This window comes from Chroicocephalus ridibundus, chromosome 1, assembly GCF_963924245.1.
Source record: "Chroicocephalus ridibundus chromosome 1, bChrRid1.1, whole genome shotgun sequence".
Classification (NCBI taxonomy): Eukaryota; Metazoa; Chordata; class Aves; order Charadriiformes; family Laridae; genus Chroicocephalus; species Chroicocephalus ridibundus.
The window spans coordinates 176,369,751-176,388,615 of NC_086284.1; the positions used below are offsets into that span (position 1 = coordinate 176,369,751).

Consider the following 18,865-nt stretch of genomic DNA (forward strand, 5'->3'; position numbering starts at 1 on the left):
GCTCCACAATACAACTTGACGTGACGTGCTGTCTCTGATAAAAGACTGAAGACAGCCCACTTTATGAGACACTCTCTCTAAAACAGACAAATACAAGCATCTCTCAAATTTTGAATGAAATCTAAACAGTTGATTTAGTCAGCATTTACCGACTTTGCAAAACCAGGCTCAGGGTAATGATATATTTTAAATAGCATATTGCAGTTACTCCCGTAACATCTCCAGGAAGAGATTTTTATTCAATAATAATGTTATCTTTAAAAATACAGCTTTAATTTGGAATTCATTCCAGTGGTAGTAAGGTTTAAAATCTTACCTGCAAAATAATAGCATTTATAGTAATGCCTAATTAATGTCAATTCTTCCTTATCAGCTTGTTTTCATATGTTGCAAAAAAACTAAATAAGCAGGGAAATAACTACATTTTTAATTCCCTACCTCCTTACCAATGCAAAGAGGACACATTATAATGTGTAGTACTCTTCTGACAAAGTCTTAGGAGGAGAAAATCCTCGTGTTCCCTTGCAAAGCATCTTCTGAATTAGAGAAACTGTATAATGCTATTCACAATCCCCAAACCCTGTCTTCGTAATGAAAGGAAGAGGGAGCGATGAGCTTTAGGGTATTCGGCTCTTCTTCCTTCTGTGATCAGTTGTCTCTTTTCGTAAACAAAATGGAACTGCAGTCGTCGATATTTGGCTTTGGGGACCTTCTGTTTTCAGGAAGCCAGTGACTATCCAACAAGAACAACAGTGCATTCAGGCTGTTCTAAAATATTCAGATTATATTCCAAAATAGGCAGATCACCAGATTAATTTTTCTGATGAATAGCATTATTGATAAAAAATTATACATTTTTTTTCCTACATGACTCCTTTAATTTATTTGGAAAGAGCCGAGTTTTTTTCTATAGTACTAGTTCCTATCAAAAAACCCAAGAGTTTTCTTAGACTGCCAACTAAAGAATATCTCTCAGTCAAAAAACAGAATTTTGGGGTTTAGTTCGGAGCAAGGTGTGTAGGGTTTTGTGGGGTCCATTCTCTGCCATGGGACACCAGACCTGGCCAGACAAGGAAGGGCCATCACTGACCTGAGGACAGCCATGCCAGCTTGCAGCCCTGGTGGCAGCAGGAGCCGTGCACCTGAGGGGAGGTACAGCACTGCTGTAGCTTCACAGGCATCCCGTGAAACTACATACCTTATCCACAGGTAGCTGGGAGGTGGCTGTGTCTAGCCATGCCTTAATTTTGCTTCCCAAGCAGCCAAGCGTGTATGTGTCTGTTGGCCTTCACTCCTTGTCTCCCTGGGAATGTGGGATTCCTGCACCTCCACCAGCTACTGAAGGTAACATTTGTGTACCCAGGGAGCAACTCCTTCTCATTTTACTGAGGATTTTGCTTTCATAGAAAGCAAGGGTAGCTCTACAATGTCTTTGGACATCTGAGTGACAAAGGATAAGGTATGTTGCAAAGGAAGTGTGGGAGGAGAAGCTAGATAAACTTCAGTAATGCTGTCAAGTATTTGTAGTGTTACATATTACTACAGCACAAACATAAAAAGTAAAGCAGCTGTCTTTCCATTAATATTCAGAGCCAGGGATTTAAACACGTATGCAAAATTGCATATTTGAGTTCCATTTTCTACTAAAGCCAAATTCTCTCCATCTGGCCCGTCGGCAGTGCAAAAATCCCAAAAGGAGTGTTCCTTACAAGCGAGATCACCCCATCGCTTTTATCTGCGGTGATTTTGTAGTACATATATTTGAAAGGCTGCTAAGGCAGTGAAGAATTGCCAAGGGATAACTGAACCATAAAGGCTGTAGTAATAAAGGAGGACAGCGCAAAATTGAAGCTATAATTCCAAGATTTCCTTGTTATCTGGGAATGTAAGCAAATTTTAATACTACATTAGCATAGTCCCTGTCTAATTTGTTTTTCACTACAGCTTGTTGCTGAAAGCATTCTTCTATGTTTCCCTCAGTAGGGGGCAGCTGAAAATATGTTACTAAATACAAACTACAAAAAAAAGACTTTTGAAGGACTTCTTTTTCTATGCCACCACCACAGTGAGGACTTTATTCCTGCTCTAGGAATACAAATGTCTGGTCAAATGGTTGAACAGGTTTAATCTAAAGCATTCTCCTGTTAGTCTAGCTGACTGGCCTATACATAACTTTATCAAATATTTAATACTGCTGTATTAAAATTATATTTTAAGCTTTAAGAATGATGTTTTACATAACACACTCATTGCAGTCCAGAGAAGCTGCAGATACAGGAGTTGAATTGGTGTCTGATCAACTCAGTAGAAAGGTATCCATGTATACGTATAAAATTGAGAAACCACATCAATTCCATAATTATAAAAATGTATACATCAGTAAACCTCACCTTCGGTATGTTAGGTGTTTAAAGGGATGTCAAAATGCACCAAGGAAAAAAAAGAGACAAGAATAGATTGAGGACTATGTTCAAAAATGGGAAGGAGCTGTATTGTTCACTGGTGTTTTCTATGAATTTTCTATTCCTGTCATTGTGCTTCACTGTTGTTACGCTGAACAAAAAGGCACACATGCATTTATGTTGTCCTTACATACACCTCTGCGTATTTAACAATTTTTGATCCATTTTTAGACATGAACTTCTGGAAGAAGCTCGAAGAAAGGGTTTGCCTTTTGCACAGTGGGATGGGCCAACGGTGGTTGCCTGGCTGGAGGTAAGGGTTGGCTATAACTTGGAAACATGAGGAGTCACATTTGTAGGCTGCTTCTGTGTGCTCATCCTTACAAATTCTAAAAGGGATTGTTAAAGTCTCCTCTCCCCTGTGCACTGTACCATGAGCACTAAGCAGATTTTTACACTGGATGGTGTAAATCAGAGACTAGAGCTAAAAAAAAAGTACGACAGGATTACACAGGAGAATGAGGACAGGAAAAATGGCTTATCAAATGCACTCACCCCCCAGATTTTTGAAATCTTATAATTTCTCAGTCTCTAAATATCTAGGAACTCCACAGAGTTTATGTACAATGATGTGCTGAGGGGAAAAAAGATATTAGCTGTGAAATTTCATTTGAGGTTAAAACAGAAGCTATGTCTTCAGGAGTTGTAAGAAATTTAAGGAATTTGTAACTTTCTGTCTTTTTAAAATATAATGGAAAGGGCTGATTTACCTAGATATCACTCCGAACAGAAAAAAGAGGTATTCCTCTCGGCACTTTCACCCAGGATGTGGGAGATCCAGTTTGAAATCTCTCTGATTTGACAGCCAGTGCCTTCATCTCTGAAATCCAATCGTAGAGAGCTCTTCTTTATCTGGAGAGCCTAAATGAATGGGTTTTGGAACCCATCCAGAGAAACAATCAGCGAAACTGTCCATGAATTTTGACAAAAGCCAATGAATGCTTTGGGTGAAGGAACTATTCAAAAAATACTCAGATGCTGAGAGGAGGAGAAGGCAGAAATTAAGGATGTTCTTGTACAAATACGCTGTCACTTTTACATGGCAGCTATCAGTTCAGTGGAGGTACAAGCTCTTTGTTGGCTCAAGGAACAGGTGCCTATTCCTTGTCTATACCAAATATCTCTGTGTATTCCCACCTATTCTCATGTCTACTCTGGGTATCATCCATTGATCATCAGATAGAATTTTTAGAGTTTTTTCCCTTCAATTAAAAAAAAAGGTCCCCCTCCAAAGCACACAAAACACATTCCCCCAACAGGAATATGTTCAGGGAAGAAATGAAGGATGAGGAATGAAAGCAGATAATGTCTACAAAATTTCTGCTTCATGTTGGAATTACTAAAGGTACCTAACGAAAAAGATGAAACGAAAACTGCAGAAAGGCAGTTTGGGCATTTGCGCATGACCTTGGAAAATAGGTCATGGAAGATGATATCTTCCTTCCAAAAAAAGAAGGAAAAAATGTGGAAAAAAATGTGGAACATTCATTAATTTGGCCACTACCTGACTTTTTCATATGACTTTGACAGTTCTGTAACCAGATTTGTGTCAGAAATACTCAATATTACACTCAAAGCTGATTTGCTGGAAAGGTGAACATACAAAGGTCTATACATTTCTGAATACTGACAAAATCTGCCCTTGATGTCCTCCAGGGTGATCCAAAATTTGAAGACATTTCTGTCAAGTTAAGCCTTAATCTTTTTTGCCTTGATTCTTAGCTGCAAAATAGGATATGCTTCCCACTGTCTCAGAGAGGGGCTGTAAAGAGAAGCTGAGGTCTATGAACTTCTGGGGAAATACGATGAGAGTAGCACAGGAAAGCCCATGAGGAAGTTCATGTTGCAGTATTCAATGCAGGTTGAATACTGATGATAAAAAGATATGAGAGCAGAAGTACTCAATTTATTCAGTGAGCATCAGCGCATTCAATCAGCAGATGGTCATTGTGTGAGTTTCATTCTTTCCTGGGGAAAATATAATATGTGACCCTTGGACTAGAAAATGAAATTAATATTAAAGGAGACAAAGGCCCAAACTAAAGAAATGTATGTGATCGCAATTGTGACATTTCCAAACTTTTCAGGGCTTAACTTTTCAGCCTTAGAATTTATGATGGTCATTTGTATGTAGCACAGACATAGTTGAGATATATTTTAAGAACTGTGGGTTTTCTTAACTAATTCTGGAACAGTATATCAATCTCAATACCTGGGTTCGCTGCCTAGAACAATTACTGTGCCCTCTTTTTCAAGACTGTTTTTATCTGACTGCATTTTCTGGTAGAGACAGCTGTTTGTTAAAGAACTAATTTACCGAATTTGTTAAAGAACTAATTTACCTAAGGAGCAGCAAACATTTGAATCTATTTCTGCAGGGCGAATAACTCCCAGTATTTACGCTTTCCTGCTTTTCAAGCGCATGTATGAAAAAAATTAATGTCAAATTTAATGAGAATATTAAGTGCATTTTAAAGCTATGCATAGTTTCCTCATGGCCCTTTAAGTACAGCTGCATGTACTTTTCATAGTTGGGTTTTTTTTAAATTTTTTGACTTTCACGGAAATTTGTATTTCATTACAGTTAGGTGGAATTAGATCGTATTTGTAAGGTTCAGACTAGCATTGGATGGGGCACAGTGGCTCGTCCCATCAGCTCTTTGGAATCTAACATTCAGATCTGTTTTCTCTGTGACATAAAAGTGATCTAACAGCTGTCTTTTAAGTAAATATATCCCAGATAAGGTATAGACTCATTAACAACTACACAGTACTTCCCTGTGCTGGGAGAAATTAAATAAAAATCCTTTCAGTTTGCCTCTGCTTTCCAGATTTGACGGTGAATTTACTGATGGCATATTTTTAATAATTTCTTAGGGATTATGTCCTCTTTTAGTAAATCATTATTAAGAGAAAAAATTAAAATCATGAAATCAGCTAATTCTGATGCACAGAGAGATATTCAAGATGCACAGAGAGATAGAGTTCTCGATGACTTCACTTACAGTAACAAATGCTCTGCCCCACTGAAATTCAAACACAGTCGATAATTGCCATCTACCCAGAATTAATAAAAAAATCTGAAAATGTAGCATAGAATGTCTACTATCACATACTGTCACTGCATTATCTGCTGATGGACAGGTTTCTATTTCAGAGTAGAGTAGAATAAGATGCTACTGTAAGCCATTAGTAACTAATCAGTATGTTTGAAAAGTGCTTTTTGATCATTTATATTTGGAGGAATACTATACAGCAGTACAGAGAAATGCAACAGATCTATACTTAACAAAATTAGGTAGCCGTATAAACGTGTATATAAATTTTATGTATACAGAGATACGCTCAGATACATTGAAGGTTAAGTAGTGAAGGGTGCTTTATGCACTTTGACACTCAGTGTCACAAAATCTAGAATATTAGCTGTTTCGCCCAGTGGCAATCTTTTGTAATACATTATGCTTCCTCATCCCAGTGGGGAGAGTTATGTGCTAAAAAAGGTAATTCACAGCACCAACCCACACGCAATAGTGATCTGGAAAATGGTGAGGAGAGAGGGCAGGGAGGGGCTGTTCTCCAGAGAGAAGCATCTTCTTCTCTCAGGTTTCACAGAGCCTAGCAGTCTCCTGCAGTTAAGCACCTAGCGACGTATGTCCTTGTTTTCCATTGTGTTATGCCCAAAATCTCAGTGATTATGGCATTCACTGCTTATGTCCTTCTCACGCTTTTCTCTATAGCGTAATGTATTTCACACTGTGACAATAACTTCCCACATGTATGTATCCCTGCTATGGATTTATGTCCTTTGGGAGTAAAGATCTGTAGACACTGACAATCACATTAATGAGGCAGCACAAAATGAGAACGCTGAGAAAACCTAGAAGAATTCATACTCAGTAGGTCCCAGGAAAGACTGCTAGAAATGGAGAGCAGCTCTTACAAGAAAAAAGTGGTGAAGCAAGGGGCTGTTGCTGACCTAAGCTATTAAAACTAACCTAAGGAGAGCAAACGTGTGAAGTGGCAAGTACACATCTTCTAAATGCACAGGTAATGTAGTTGTGCTTACATTTTGCTGCGACTTCTAACCTGTATTTCTAGCTGGGATATGACACCCTACCAGACTGTTCCCAAATTGTCAGTCCTCACAGGTTGGTTATCTGCACTCTGCTTGGTTTATTTCTACCAAGAAAATAAAAGCTGAGAAGTGTAAGATTGTCCCCTGTGAGTACACCATGGGGACTGATACGCAAAGAGAGAGAAAGCCATTTTAGTACAAAAATGAAAAGAATAATCAGTTCCTCTTAGATTGTTTTCTGTGTATGGTAAGACTATCAAATAGGCAGTAACACTGACTTCTGCCACCACTTGCTCATTAAAGTCTTGGGAAAGGAGTAGCCCAGGTGATGGAGGCACATAGCTCTAAATATAATTCAAAGCATCCCTTGCTTTAAAGTTCTGGTTACAATAAAAGCAACAAAAAGAATTCGCATGAAGCCATGGCAATTTCAAAGGTTCTAAAACAATTATGTTTTATTAAAGACTGTGATAGACATACTCATTTGCGTGTATTACCATGCTTATTCAGATTGATTAATTTTGTTTGAGAAATGAAGCAATGCTTTGGATGAACGTGTCCTTTCTCTCAACAGCTCTGGCTGGGCATGCCAGCCTGGTACGTTGCTGCCTGCCGTGCCAACGTGAAGAGCGGAGCTATTATGTCTGCTTTGTCCGATACTGAGATTCAAAGAGAAATCGGAATCAGCAATCCTCTTCATCGCTTAAAGCTCCGATTAGCAATCCAGGAGATGGTATCACTGACAAGCCCATCAGCACCTCCAACATCCAGAACAGTGAGTCCTCTTCAGCTCACTTTTTCTTTCCCACCTCACCCTGCAGGAGTCTGCAGAAAGTCTTTTGCCGTAGGAGAGTGGCTCAATGGTAACACACACTTCACAATCGGTGGGAACGGTCCTATAGAGACTTAGAAGGATCTGTTTATCACTTACTTGATTGTAGATCACTGATATTTTTCCTTTAGCAGATATTCTTTTTTTTTTTTTAAGTCATGCTTTTGATTAACCTTGATGTTGTCTAAATAATCAGTATTGAGCCTCTTATTTGTAATTTTGCCTGTATTTTTGCCTTTCTCTTCCTTCAAGTCATCTATTTCAACCAAATCAGATTGTGTTTCTCTTGTTTGTTTGTTTCTTTCTCTCTTTCTTTTTTTTTTTCTTCTTGCAGGTGGGGGGCAAGGCAGGAGTGGGGAGAGGTTATGTAGGAACACAGCCCTTTTGAATCTTGTTCCCATTTTTTTTGCATCCTTTCAAATGTTACCTGATCTGAGTCAGACGACTTTAGGTTCTTCATGCTTTTAAGAGGAGGAGTGATTGGAGGTGTGAAGGGAGCAGTGGAGCACGGGCGTTCAGTGAGGAAGAGAGAGACAGTGGCAGCAAACAGGAAGAAAGCAAGTAAAGAAGAAACACTGAGGTAGAGGTCTGAAAGGAAAGGGGAATATATCAAAAAGAGCAAGAAAGTACATTAGCGGAGATTAAGAACGTATGTACTATATATAAAAAGCACCTTCTAATGAAAAATGCAGAAACCCAGGCCAAAATGATGAGGAGAAACAGAAACAAGATAACAAAAGGGGATTTTGATGCTGAGAGGCTGATGGCGATGGCTATGAAAGAGGCACCAGAGACTGTAACAAGAAAAAAAAAAAAAAAAAAAGAGGCAAAAAGAGGCTTGATCAGATTGGAAACATGGTATAGAAGTGAAGGACAATGACTACTACACAAGTAATGCAGCTCAGACTACTAATAGTAAAATAATAATAATTTTAATAATAATAATTATATTGTGTAATGTTTTATCTTTTTTCTTGATGGAATTCATGGATTAGAGTTGAGATACCTTTGAGGGGTACCAGATCCACTGAGCTATATAAGCAACTGGGCAACAGGACTCTAATGTTCCTATTGACTGGCCTTTTATCTTCTCATTGCTAAGGTTCTTTAAATATTATAGCTCCCCATCTGTTATCTTCTCCCCTCAGAACAGTTATATATGCCATAACCATGGTAATACTATGAATCGTAATGGATTTCACCTAAGTGAAGCAGTATAGACTCAACATGATGTTGAATTACTAAACAAAATTCATTTTGATTTTAAGAGCATAAGAGCATATTTCAAAGCATAAGGCCACTGACACAAAATGAGAAAACAGTACATTCAAGCTAGAAACATCGGGAATCACTTTGCCTTGTTTTTTTAATTCTTCCTGAGTAACTGGCAGCACAGAGCTGCCCTGCCCTGGAATGTGCTTTTCTGAGTCCCAAGTCTTTCTGCCTTCCCCTCTCTCTCAGGAAAGGAGTTAATTTACTTCAGCTCTCAGGAAAACACGACACATCTCACCTTATGTGCACAGCAGACTTCCACACCCCCTCCCTGCCTCATCTCATTGTCCTGGTACTAATCTGCCTGAAAACAATAGGTTGAGGAAAAATAGTTTTACAAGTGAATTCTCTTGACATTTTTGATTTACAGAAACGTGGGGGAAGTAATCATTATTTAAATTACAATATGAGCATGTGATGTGTGCAGAATATTTAGGCTGGAAAATCTTTGAGAACTGAGGCTTACCTCCAGACAGAGCTGTGAGCTAAAGGTTGTGTTTGCCACTTGTGTATGAAATTCAGCTTTAATTATCATTCTTTCCTTTGTGACGGTGCTCTGCCGGATCCCATCCATCAGTTCTAGTTGAAATACTCCGTCGCGTCTGTTCAGAATCCTGTAACGAAAGACACACACCAAGTTGTCTAAAGTTGTCTCTAGTTGCAGCTCGGTAGAGGCAAGAACATGGTTGTGCTGATGGTGATGCTATACGCTGTTAACTTACAGTGGTGCTGCCTTTCTTCTTTACCACTGCTTACCTAATGTGGATCCCACCTGCCTCCCTGCGGGCCTTGTCCATAGCCCTCAGGCAATGTTTGGGTCACCCATGAAGAAATGGAAAATCTCGCTGCTCCAGCTAAAACGGTTAGTCTTTCCACTTCCATTTAAAATGGTTTCAGTGCTCAAAAGAGAACTAGGATGTATCCGCTTTAACGCAGATGCTGTATCTTCTGTAGAGATGCTCCCCAAGCACACCATTAGAAAGTTACGGGAGTACCGAAATTGAATTTGAAGAACCGTTACATCATTTCTTAGCAAAAGAAATTACAAACAATACTGTGATCACAAAAGTTGTGTGAACCCAAAATCAGTGTTGGAGTTTTACAGTACATAATAGTTTCACTGCCAGTGTGAAACCTCATTTAGTGAAATGAAATTGTCGTGGTTACAGGTGCAACATTTCCCTTTGCTCCCTAGTACCTCTTCTAAGTATAGTTTTATATCTGCTGAAATAAATGGAAAGAAATAAGAAAAGGCTTGAGAATGGTGCGTGACACAACCCAGTGTTTTCATCAAAGCTAAGTCTTTCATGTCCATGCTCGTGTATTCATGCGCTTTGATTTAGGGTGCATGGAGTGTGTCATTTTTTTATTCATTTTTGTCAAACGTCTCCCTGCTTTGGAGGGACATAAGTAAATATTAATAAATTTTATTCAGTAGTTCTGACTTTTTTCTTTTACTTGGAACATATGTCAATTTAGGCTTTGTTTTTAGCATTACATCGTAACAATTCCAGGACAGCGCTTATAAAACACGATACAATCCTACAGTGAGATGTCTGAAAAACCTATCTTCAGTTTGGGAAACTTTATAGTCAGCCCAATCCATAAATGGTGGGGGAGGTACTGAAGCTAAATTTTCATGCAATAAAGACTTATTTCTTAGAATTTGACCTTGCTATACTATTTTAAGTTTTCCCATGAACATTCATGAAGCAGTTTCTCATCAATAATATTTTTTTTTCTACAACTGAGCTCATTTTCAATTTTATTATCGTTGGTAAAGATAAATAAAAATATAACAACACTCAACTGACCAGAAGTAGATTTGATCCTGTTTAACTGGCCAGCCAGAAAAATAAAATTTTGCCATAAAAAATCTTATGTAAAAAGCTCCTTTACAATGCATGCACAAGAAGACAGCTTTTTATTGTGAATGTTCAAAATTTAACTAGAAACAAAAAATAGCATCTCGAATGCCCAGTTGTGTAAGTAAATGGTTGTGCTTTGATTGTGAAACCATAAAAAGTGTTTAAGATAATGCTGTAAAGTTTCACCAAGCTATAATGATTTTATATCTTGAAAACTTAGCGAGATTTGCCCTACTAAGATTTTATGGGTTTGGTCTTGCAATTTTAAAGGTAGTTTAGCCCAGGGCATTGCTACTGACTGGAGTTATTTTATCAGCACATTTTACATGTATATTTTCATGTGTACTAAGATTAACAGAGACATGAAAACCACATCTTTTTATAACTCATTTTTGTTGTCTTTTTACCTGCTTTACTAATTGCTTCCTGCTGGTAACACAGAAGGAGTCTGAAGAAGGCAGCTGGGCTCAGGTATGACCCTTTCACATGATCGTTTTCAACGGAAAGCTAATAATAATGTCATTAACGGTGTGTCGATATGCATAGAGGAGTATAGTATTGTGACAGTATGTCAATGATTGAATTATGATTTAAATGTTTTAGAGTTCTAATGCAAAGAAAAGATTCTCCGGACAAGTTTGCTACATAAAGCACAAAAAGGTACATATACTGTAAATAGTTTTCTTAAAAGAAATTACTACTTTCCAGAGACATCTTTTCCCTCCCAGCTGAATCTAGAAAAAGTATTTTCCTCGTTTTTGAGAATAGGCTAATAAATACTGGTGCCCAGTGACAGGACAAGAGGTAACAGGCACAAACTTGAGCATCGGAAGTTCCACCTAAACGTGAGGAGGAACTTCTTTACTTTGAGGGTGGCAGAGCACTGGAACAGGCTGCCCAGAGAGGTGGTGGAGTCTCCAACTCTGGAGACATTCAAAACCCGCCTGGACGCGTTCCTGTGCATCCTGGTCTAGGTGAACCCTGCTCTGGCAGGGGGTTGGACTAGATGATCTCCAGAGGTCCCTTCCAACCCTATGGTTCTATGAAAATATGCCAAGAGTTTGAGAACTAACATTTCTAAAACTACACTAGATTTTTTTTTAGGACAATTGTATAAATCGCACCCGCGTATCAGTCTACAAATAGTCTTGTATAATTAGGAACAAAATTTTTCACTTTAGTTAGACTATCAATTACTTATATTCTTCAGCTTCTTTCTCCCTCTACAATGTATGCACACACTTACATACTCTTTCTCTGTTTATTTATGGCATTCCTTTTCTCTCCAAAATCTCACAAAAATGAGAGATGAGGGGACTATATTTTCCCCCACAGAAAATATATCCAGCTTGCACTGTGTTATCCTTTTGTCTGTAATGACAGGAGACATTCAAAATGAAAACAAAAGGATAGTTAGGCTTGAAAGTGATGCTCAAAGATGAGCACGATCCTATGGAGGAGGTGTTAATCTTGCCATTTTATGAGTTCTCTTTTCTGTTAAGTTTTAGTAGTACCAAAATAATTGGCAATACTGAGATGTACAATCTATCTATTTTGCATAATAATTGCACAACCCATATAAAAATAGCTCAACGTGCATGTGTGTTTTTCATGTACTTTGTTCTTCACCCTATTCAAATTTCATCTGAATGGTGAAGTAGCTTAATGCTTGAATGCTAACTTTTGGGAGGAATCTGGTTTGCTCCTATTTAAACAATTAATTTATTGAGCTTCGCATATGAGGCACTTAGATTTAAGCCGTTCATGGCTGAAAAGACCTCATTAATAGAATGTATTTGGTCACCTGCTCTGGCTGATGCTGAAGGCAGGTCAGGTAAGTCATTAGATCCTATTTAGGAACTCCTACCCCTCACTAATCAGTGACACAAACATCAGTTGTTTCCCTGGGGCCATATTTGTATTACCAAGTTTAATGTAGGATCTGCCGAGCATAAATATTCTAGGAGGGCGATTGAAAGCAAGTAAGATTATGAAACAAACACATTTTCATTGCATAATACGTTTCCTTGCATTTAAAACTCAGAATTTAAACTACGATTTCTTATTGCAAAAAATTACATTTTACAAAGATATAAAACAAGACAGAATAGGCAAAACTGCTATTAGTAACAAATATCTCAGAGTGACTTCCACCTGAAATGTCAAAACGGTGAAAAACCGGCATGCTTTTCTTTTAGAATTTCTAAAGTCTCACTAGAACTCTCACTAGTGAGAGTGAGGAAGTCTCACTAGAAAATACCAGCACATGTATGTATTCTGTCTTCAGTCTGTGGTGCAACCTTGAATAAACTCAAGAATTTATTCCCACTCCATTTTTTTCTTTCCTGTAGACTCTGGCTTATGGTGATATGAACCACGAATGGATAGGTAACGAATGGCTCCCCAGTCTGGGTTTACCTCAGTACCGAAGTTATTTTATGGAATGCCTGGTAGATGCGAGGATGTTAGATCACCTGACAAAGAAAGATCTGCGTGTGCACTTAAAAATGGTGGATAGCTTTCATCGGTATGTTGGCGTAAAGACTACACTTATAAAGACGTTTATGTGTCTGAAGTAGTGCTCAGTGCTGCACAGAATAAATACACTTACTTTCTGTTGTTCTGGTGCGGAAAACCACACAGAAAAGTGACTGCTGAAAAGTGAGTGTCGGAAACCTGAATTGAGAGAGATTTCCTTTAGCAAGAGCAACTGCATCGCAATTATGTCTTTCGTAACTAAGATATTGGTACAGATAAATTTCTGAACAAGCGGGGAACCTTTAGTATATAAATAAAGCCTTGACAACACAGAAACAGTAATAATTTATTGAGTGGTTCAAAGTATCAGAAAATGGTAGACCAAGATTTGGAGCCCTGAGATCTCATAATAATGAAAAGCTATTGTGTGTAGCACGTAAAAGCTGTTAACAGTACAAGCAAATTGACAGTTGTTCGCGTTATCTAGGGATATAGCCAGGAAGCTAAATTGGAAATATGGAAATAAAGGCATTTAGACTTTAGGGAGAATGATGTTTATGTGACAAGAAGTGGATTTTTTTTTTTTAATGTACTATCCAATTTGCACTTTTTCGAGACAAAATGTGTGACAAAACATTTCATGGCTCGCAAGGGTTGACCTTTTCTGGATATCATTTTTAATGTTTTGGGTTTCTTATGCTGGAACATTTATTCAAACATACTCATTTTGGTTTTGTCCATTTCATTTTTGAAGTCTGTGGAGTTTTTTTAATGGCTTTGCTCTCCCCTCTGTCCTCAAGATTTGCTACATGGGCACCATGAAACACCTCATGTGAAATGCAGGAAATGCATCCTACATATGTTCCCATCTTCAAAATTATCTTTATTAACTTTGTAAATGTTTCTCTTTAAATAACAGAACAAGCTTGCAATATGGAATCATGTGTTTAAAGAGGTTGAATTATGATAGAAAAGAACTGGAAAAGCGAAGAGAAATGAGTCAGCATGAAATAAAAGGTGATAGTTCCTGGGAACGAATTCTGGGAATGTTTCTTCTTTCGAAGTTTGGCACTATTAACCCCTTGTCATGTCATTTTAGCAAAGCATTTAAGCATGTGCTTTAAGTAAAACTAACATAAATCCATCTGTCTTCAGAACACCAGGCATCTCCTTAAATTAGGCACAGTTAAGTACTTTGCTAAATTGGGGCTGCAATTCCGAATGGTGGTTTGATACATACGTTTTGCTAAATTGGATTTTGGGCAGACTTTGTCCTAGCTTCTTTCAGTCTCGGAAGGCCAAACAGCCCGCAGATCAATGGGACGTGCTGGGGGCAACGCTGGGAAATCAGAGCACTCAGGACCCTAAGACTGTGCTCCTGCTTTTGAAAACCTTAGCCTTTGGTTTCTTACTTCAAAATGTGTATTATAGAGTATGTTGCTTGGAGAGGTGGCCACTGAGGCAGTTGGTTGATATATAAGAGTACTTCCTAAAAGAACTGGCCTTCTAAGACTTAACAGCTGATTTAAAAGTATTTTTCTGTATGAAGCTCTCTAGGGCAGCTGCAGGCTCACTGCAAGGTCCCTTTTATATATAACTGTTAGGGTTGTTGGTTTTTTTCCCATTATCAGAAGTGAAGCCTTTGATTCCTTTAAGCGTTTCCAGCTCTAGCAAATGCAGCAGTTATTTCTCAAACACAATGCTGATTGGAAGAGCTGGGGCGAAAAAAAAAAGGAAATTAGAAGGAGGAATGGCTACAGTGAAAGTGTGCATTCGCTCAAGGCAGATGATGGTGTGCAGTAATGGAGAGACTTTGCCTTGGATGTGGAGGTATCAGTGTCAGTCAGCCTGAGTGAGTTATAGCCGGGGACTGACTTGGGGAATTGGGTATTGGTCTCAAATTCTGGTGTTGCTTCAATTCCGGTCGTGGCTAGGACAAGGGTAATAACCCACAGCCACCTTCACCCTGTCGTGCATCGTTCAGCTGGACACGGTCCCAGGCGGGATTTGGGTCTCGGTGATCCCTGGCTGCCACGCTGTGTTTCAGCCGATCCTGACCCCAAAGTCTGGGATGATCATGGTCAGAGGATGGAGAATGTCTGCTCCCAGAACAGCCACGTCAGCTGGACTTCTAAGGGTTCAGGAAAAAGCCTCATCGCTTAATAACACACAATTCAGTATTACATTTCCCACTCCCAAGTAAAAAGATCAGTATAAGTAACTTTCTTTTAATCTTACGGGCAGGGTAGGATACTTTTTTTATAATAGCCAAATCCTCAAAAATGGTTTCCAAGCTCGTTTTGTTGCCTTAGCTTTATAAATGGCATGGACCTTAACAGCTTAACCAGCTTTCTGAACTAAAAATAGTTTTAGTCTCTAAATTGTGAACTCATGGTTTGCTTTATGGCATGTTATAAAATGGTAGGTGCTGACCCAGCTCTCAAAGTGTTTAATACAAACCTCTCCAGCGAAGCCTTGAGGAACAGGTATTTTTCCTGTGCCCTTGCACTGTTAAACTGTGAAATCTTGCTTGAGAATTGGAAAGGGTATCTGCAGGAGGTGGGAGGCATTACATTCTGGAGATGGCCTCTGGAGTCACCTTTCTCCTTTGGCAAAATTATTTAGAATGAACATTTACCTTGAAGGTAGCTAAAATCACACAGGGTTTTGACTAGGAGATATTAAAGCTATATGAATAGTTTGCTGGCATTCCTCATTTAAGAAATAAAGCAGTATGACATCCACAGTGCATGCACAACTTCACGCATGCACCTGTACGGTTGGGAAGTTACCGGGTATCAGGAGACTGAACTGGTGTTATGTCCTTACAGATGTGCTGGTATGGAGCAATGATCGAGTCATCCGCTGGATACAAGCTATTGGCCTCCGAGAATATGCAAATAATATTCTAGAAAGTGGTGTACACGGTTCACTTATAGCACTGGATGAAAACTTTGATTACAGCAGTTTAGCTTTATTATTACAGATTCCAACACAAAACACCCAGGCAAGTTTGCTCGCGCTACTTCTGGTTAATCTGTACCCATTGTTGCTTTTTCTTCATCTTCAACCATTTTAATTTTTTACTTTGGTATCTCTAGGCACGGCAGATCCTTGAGAGAGAATACAACAACCTTTTAGCGCTAGGAACTGAAAGACGACTTGAGGAAGTAATTAATTTTATTTTCAGTATTTATAAAATATCACAGTAAAATATAAAACTTAAATTGAATGCATGAAGACATGTTTATTCACACATTGTTAAAAAGAGTCAGTTACAGCTTTAAGAAATTAGGAAATGCCAAGTCAAGGTTTTTAAAGTAATCTCAGTATGGCTACACAGTCATCATTTTGGATGCTGAATTCGGCACTGCACTCTTACCTTGAGATGAACATTTTTCCGCAGAGGAAACATGCAGAAAGGGGTGGAAGTTTCACTGGCCAGGGCAAGTGGCGGGGCAGGGGGGGGGGTGTGGATGTGTGTGCAACCTGTTGTTTAGCACACTTACACCCTTGCTTTAAAAATAAAGAAGAAAGAAGAAAAGTGGGGTTTTGATGGGGCGGGTTTTTTTGGTTCTTCAAAGTTAATCAATATGTAATAGAGTGGGATTTGGGGCAGTTATCTAGGATGGAGAATCTCAAATCCACCTATGGAAAATATTCATCTTAAGGTAAGAGTCAGCGCAAAAATGTTCAAGCCTTGGACTTCTGCACATGAGGAGGAATAAGACTTTTAGGGAGCTGCTGAAAATGTGAGATGCTTATGAATTGTGTGCATGCCCCTGAGTGTGTAATTCTTTATTAGCACTTAACCTAAGCCTCCTAATGCAGTAACAAACCACTGCACTTTCTGTCACTGTATTTGGAAGAGATCTTACTTTTAAGAAAGTTCTACTTAAGCTGATAGTAAAACCTTATATTATAACTAATTATATATTATTATATTATATTATTATTATATCAAACCAGAGATTTAAGAAGAATTTACCACGCTAGCATTTACTATTTCTAAAGCATTTACTTTTACAAGAGTGTCTCAAATGCACTGCAGTTACTAGATGCAGTGCAACAAAGCAGAGTAGTTACTGTGGAATATGCCTGACAGTGGGAGAGGCAGCAGGCGGCAGCATAATTACTCAAAAAATTTCCTTTAGCTTTATCCAATACAACTCTGTGTGTTGACAGAGCGACGACAAGAACTTCAGACGTGGCCCCTCCTGGCGACGACAGTTTCCTCCGCGCGAGGTTCACGGGATCAGCATGATGCCGGGCTCCTCGGAAACGCTGCCGGCTGGGTTCCGATTAACCACAACATCAGGGCAGTCGCGGAAGATGGCGACTGATGGTATGCAGTCATTTCTGCACTTACTCTTGGGAAGCAAGAGGCTTATTCTAGCATGTTAAACTGACTTTTAGTGCATGTCTGTCTTGCACCGTAACAGCTGCATTCACCCAACTAGTACAAGGATGAGTGGAGTTTGGGAGAGTTGAATTAGGGAATGGAAAAGCACTGACTTGGCATGCTATTCATTTCTAAGAAAATGTTTCAGCTCATTAGTCTCTTTAGCAGGTAGAGAATGAACTTAGAAAGGGCTGTCACCTTTATTTTCTTTCAGCCTAAGTAGCTTAGCCTTGACCATCAAATACCTCAAGTTGCTAACAATTAATAACAATCAGACAGGTAGCGTAGTTAGCAAAGACTGAATTTCAGGTACTAATTGAGTTACTGTATACCAGTCTTAATTTTCTCTGGAAATCTTTTAACTTCCAAAAGATGTACTAACTCAGCAATGACTGGAAAAGTAATAAGCAGATCATAATTAAAAAAATAAGTAAAATTTTAAAATCATTGTAAGAGGGCAGGGAGAAGGGACAAATCCCATTGCAGCTATTGTTTCAGGTATGTGGATGATAAAGCCACGTATACCTGCCTGAAGTTCTGAGACGTACCAGTACGCAGATTGGCCCGTTTCAAATACTGCTGTTTATTTCCTCATGAGAGAATTTAGGTCTATGAATAGACTTGTCTCAAAGTAATTTAATACGCTGCTTGTAGTGATTACATTCTGTAACTCTTGAATGAACTCGGTATGACAACATTGCCGTCTAAATTCCATTAAAGCTATCTAAATTCCATTAAAGTTTCTCACCTTTAAAAATATACTTTATAGTTGCAGTTACAGATGGAATAATTTACTGATTGCATCACTTAATTCCATTGACTCCACTGCTCATGTGCACGCTTTGCTTTTAATCCTGCACTTTTTGGCAATGGTGAAGTTGTAAGACAAGAATCCATTCCAAGGCAAATTCCATGTACAAATAAAGGTACTAGCTCCCTAGGCATTTCCATGGCCCACATTACTCTACCAGCTAAGAACCTTACAAACATTCATGGATTTCATCTTCTAGCCATGCTATGATGTAGAAGATATGGGGAACTAAGACACAAGGGAGATTTAGTGGTTTACTTGAGCCCCTCCAAACAGTTTATTATTGAGCTGGGTACTGAAGGCGGTAGGCTTAAAGTTAGGTAGCTTTGAAGACCTACATCTTCATCCAGGATCTGGCTTCCTATCTCCCAGTGCTAAGAACACTATAGTTCTTAAACAGAAAGATAGGTACAGTATTAGGACTTCCAACAAAATAAAGACAAAATGGAATTTTAAACTGTATTCACTTTAGACAGATTTCAGTAGTACACCAGACATGAAGAAACTCTGAGTTCTGAACTAGACCATGCCCAGATCATGTCATAGAAAGCCACAGAGCAATTTAATAGTCACCCTTCCAGTGGGAAACAGACTGATTTATTTCCTTCATGATTCTAAAGAGGTTCTGGTTTGTTTCTTTTTTTTTTTTTTTTCTTTTTTTTTTT

At 38.7% G+C, this 18,865-nt stretch overlaps 1 protein-coding gene across 7 annotated transcripts in view; it reads left to right on the top strand.

Annotated features, from left to right (window-relative positions):
* Positions 1–18,865, top strand: part of PPFIA2 (PTPRF interacting protein alpha 2) — a 340,023-nt gene that overhangs the window by 315,817 nt on the left and 5,341 nt on the right. For 5 of the 7 annotated variants that reach the window (XM_063322857.1, XM_063322852.1, XM_063322854.1 and 2 more), the window contains 9 exons: positions 2,634–2,715; positions 7,112–7,312; positions 9,441–9,503; positions 10,951–10,980; positions 12,861–13,036; positions 13,907–14,004; positions 15,819–15,994; positions 16,089–16,157; positions 17,173–17,332. In XM_063322857.1, the coding sequence (XP_063178927.1) occupies positions 2,634–2,715; positions 7,112–7,312; positions 9,441–9,503; positions 10,951–10,980; positions 12,861–13,036; positions 13,907–14,004; positions 15,819–15,994; positions 16,089–16,157; positions 17,173–17,332 (1,055 nt within the window). The remainder of the gene's footprint in view (positions 1–2,633; positions 2,716–7,111; positions 7,313–9,440; positions 9,504–10,950; positions 10,981–12,860; positions 13,037–13,906; positions 14,005–15,818; positions 15,995–16,088; positions 16,158–17,172; positions 17,333–18,865) is intronic. The other 2 variants (XM_063322853.1, XM_063322858.1) reach the window with 1 other exon arrangement.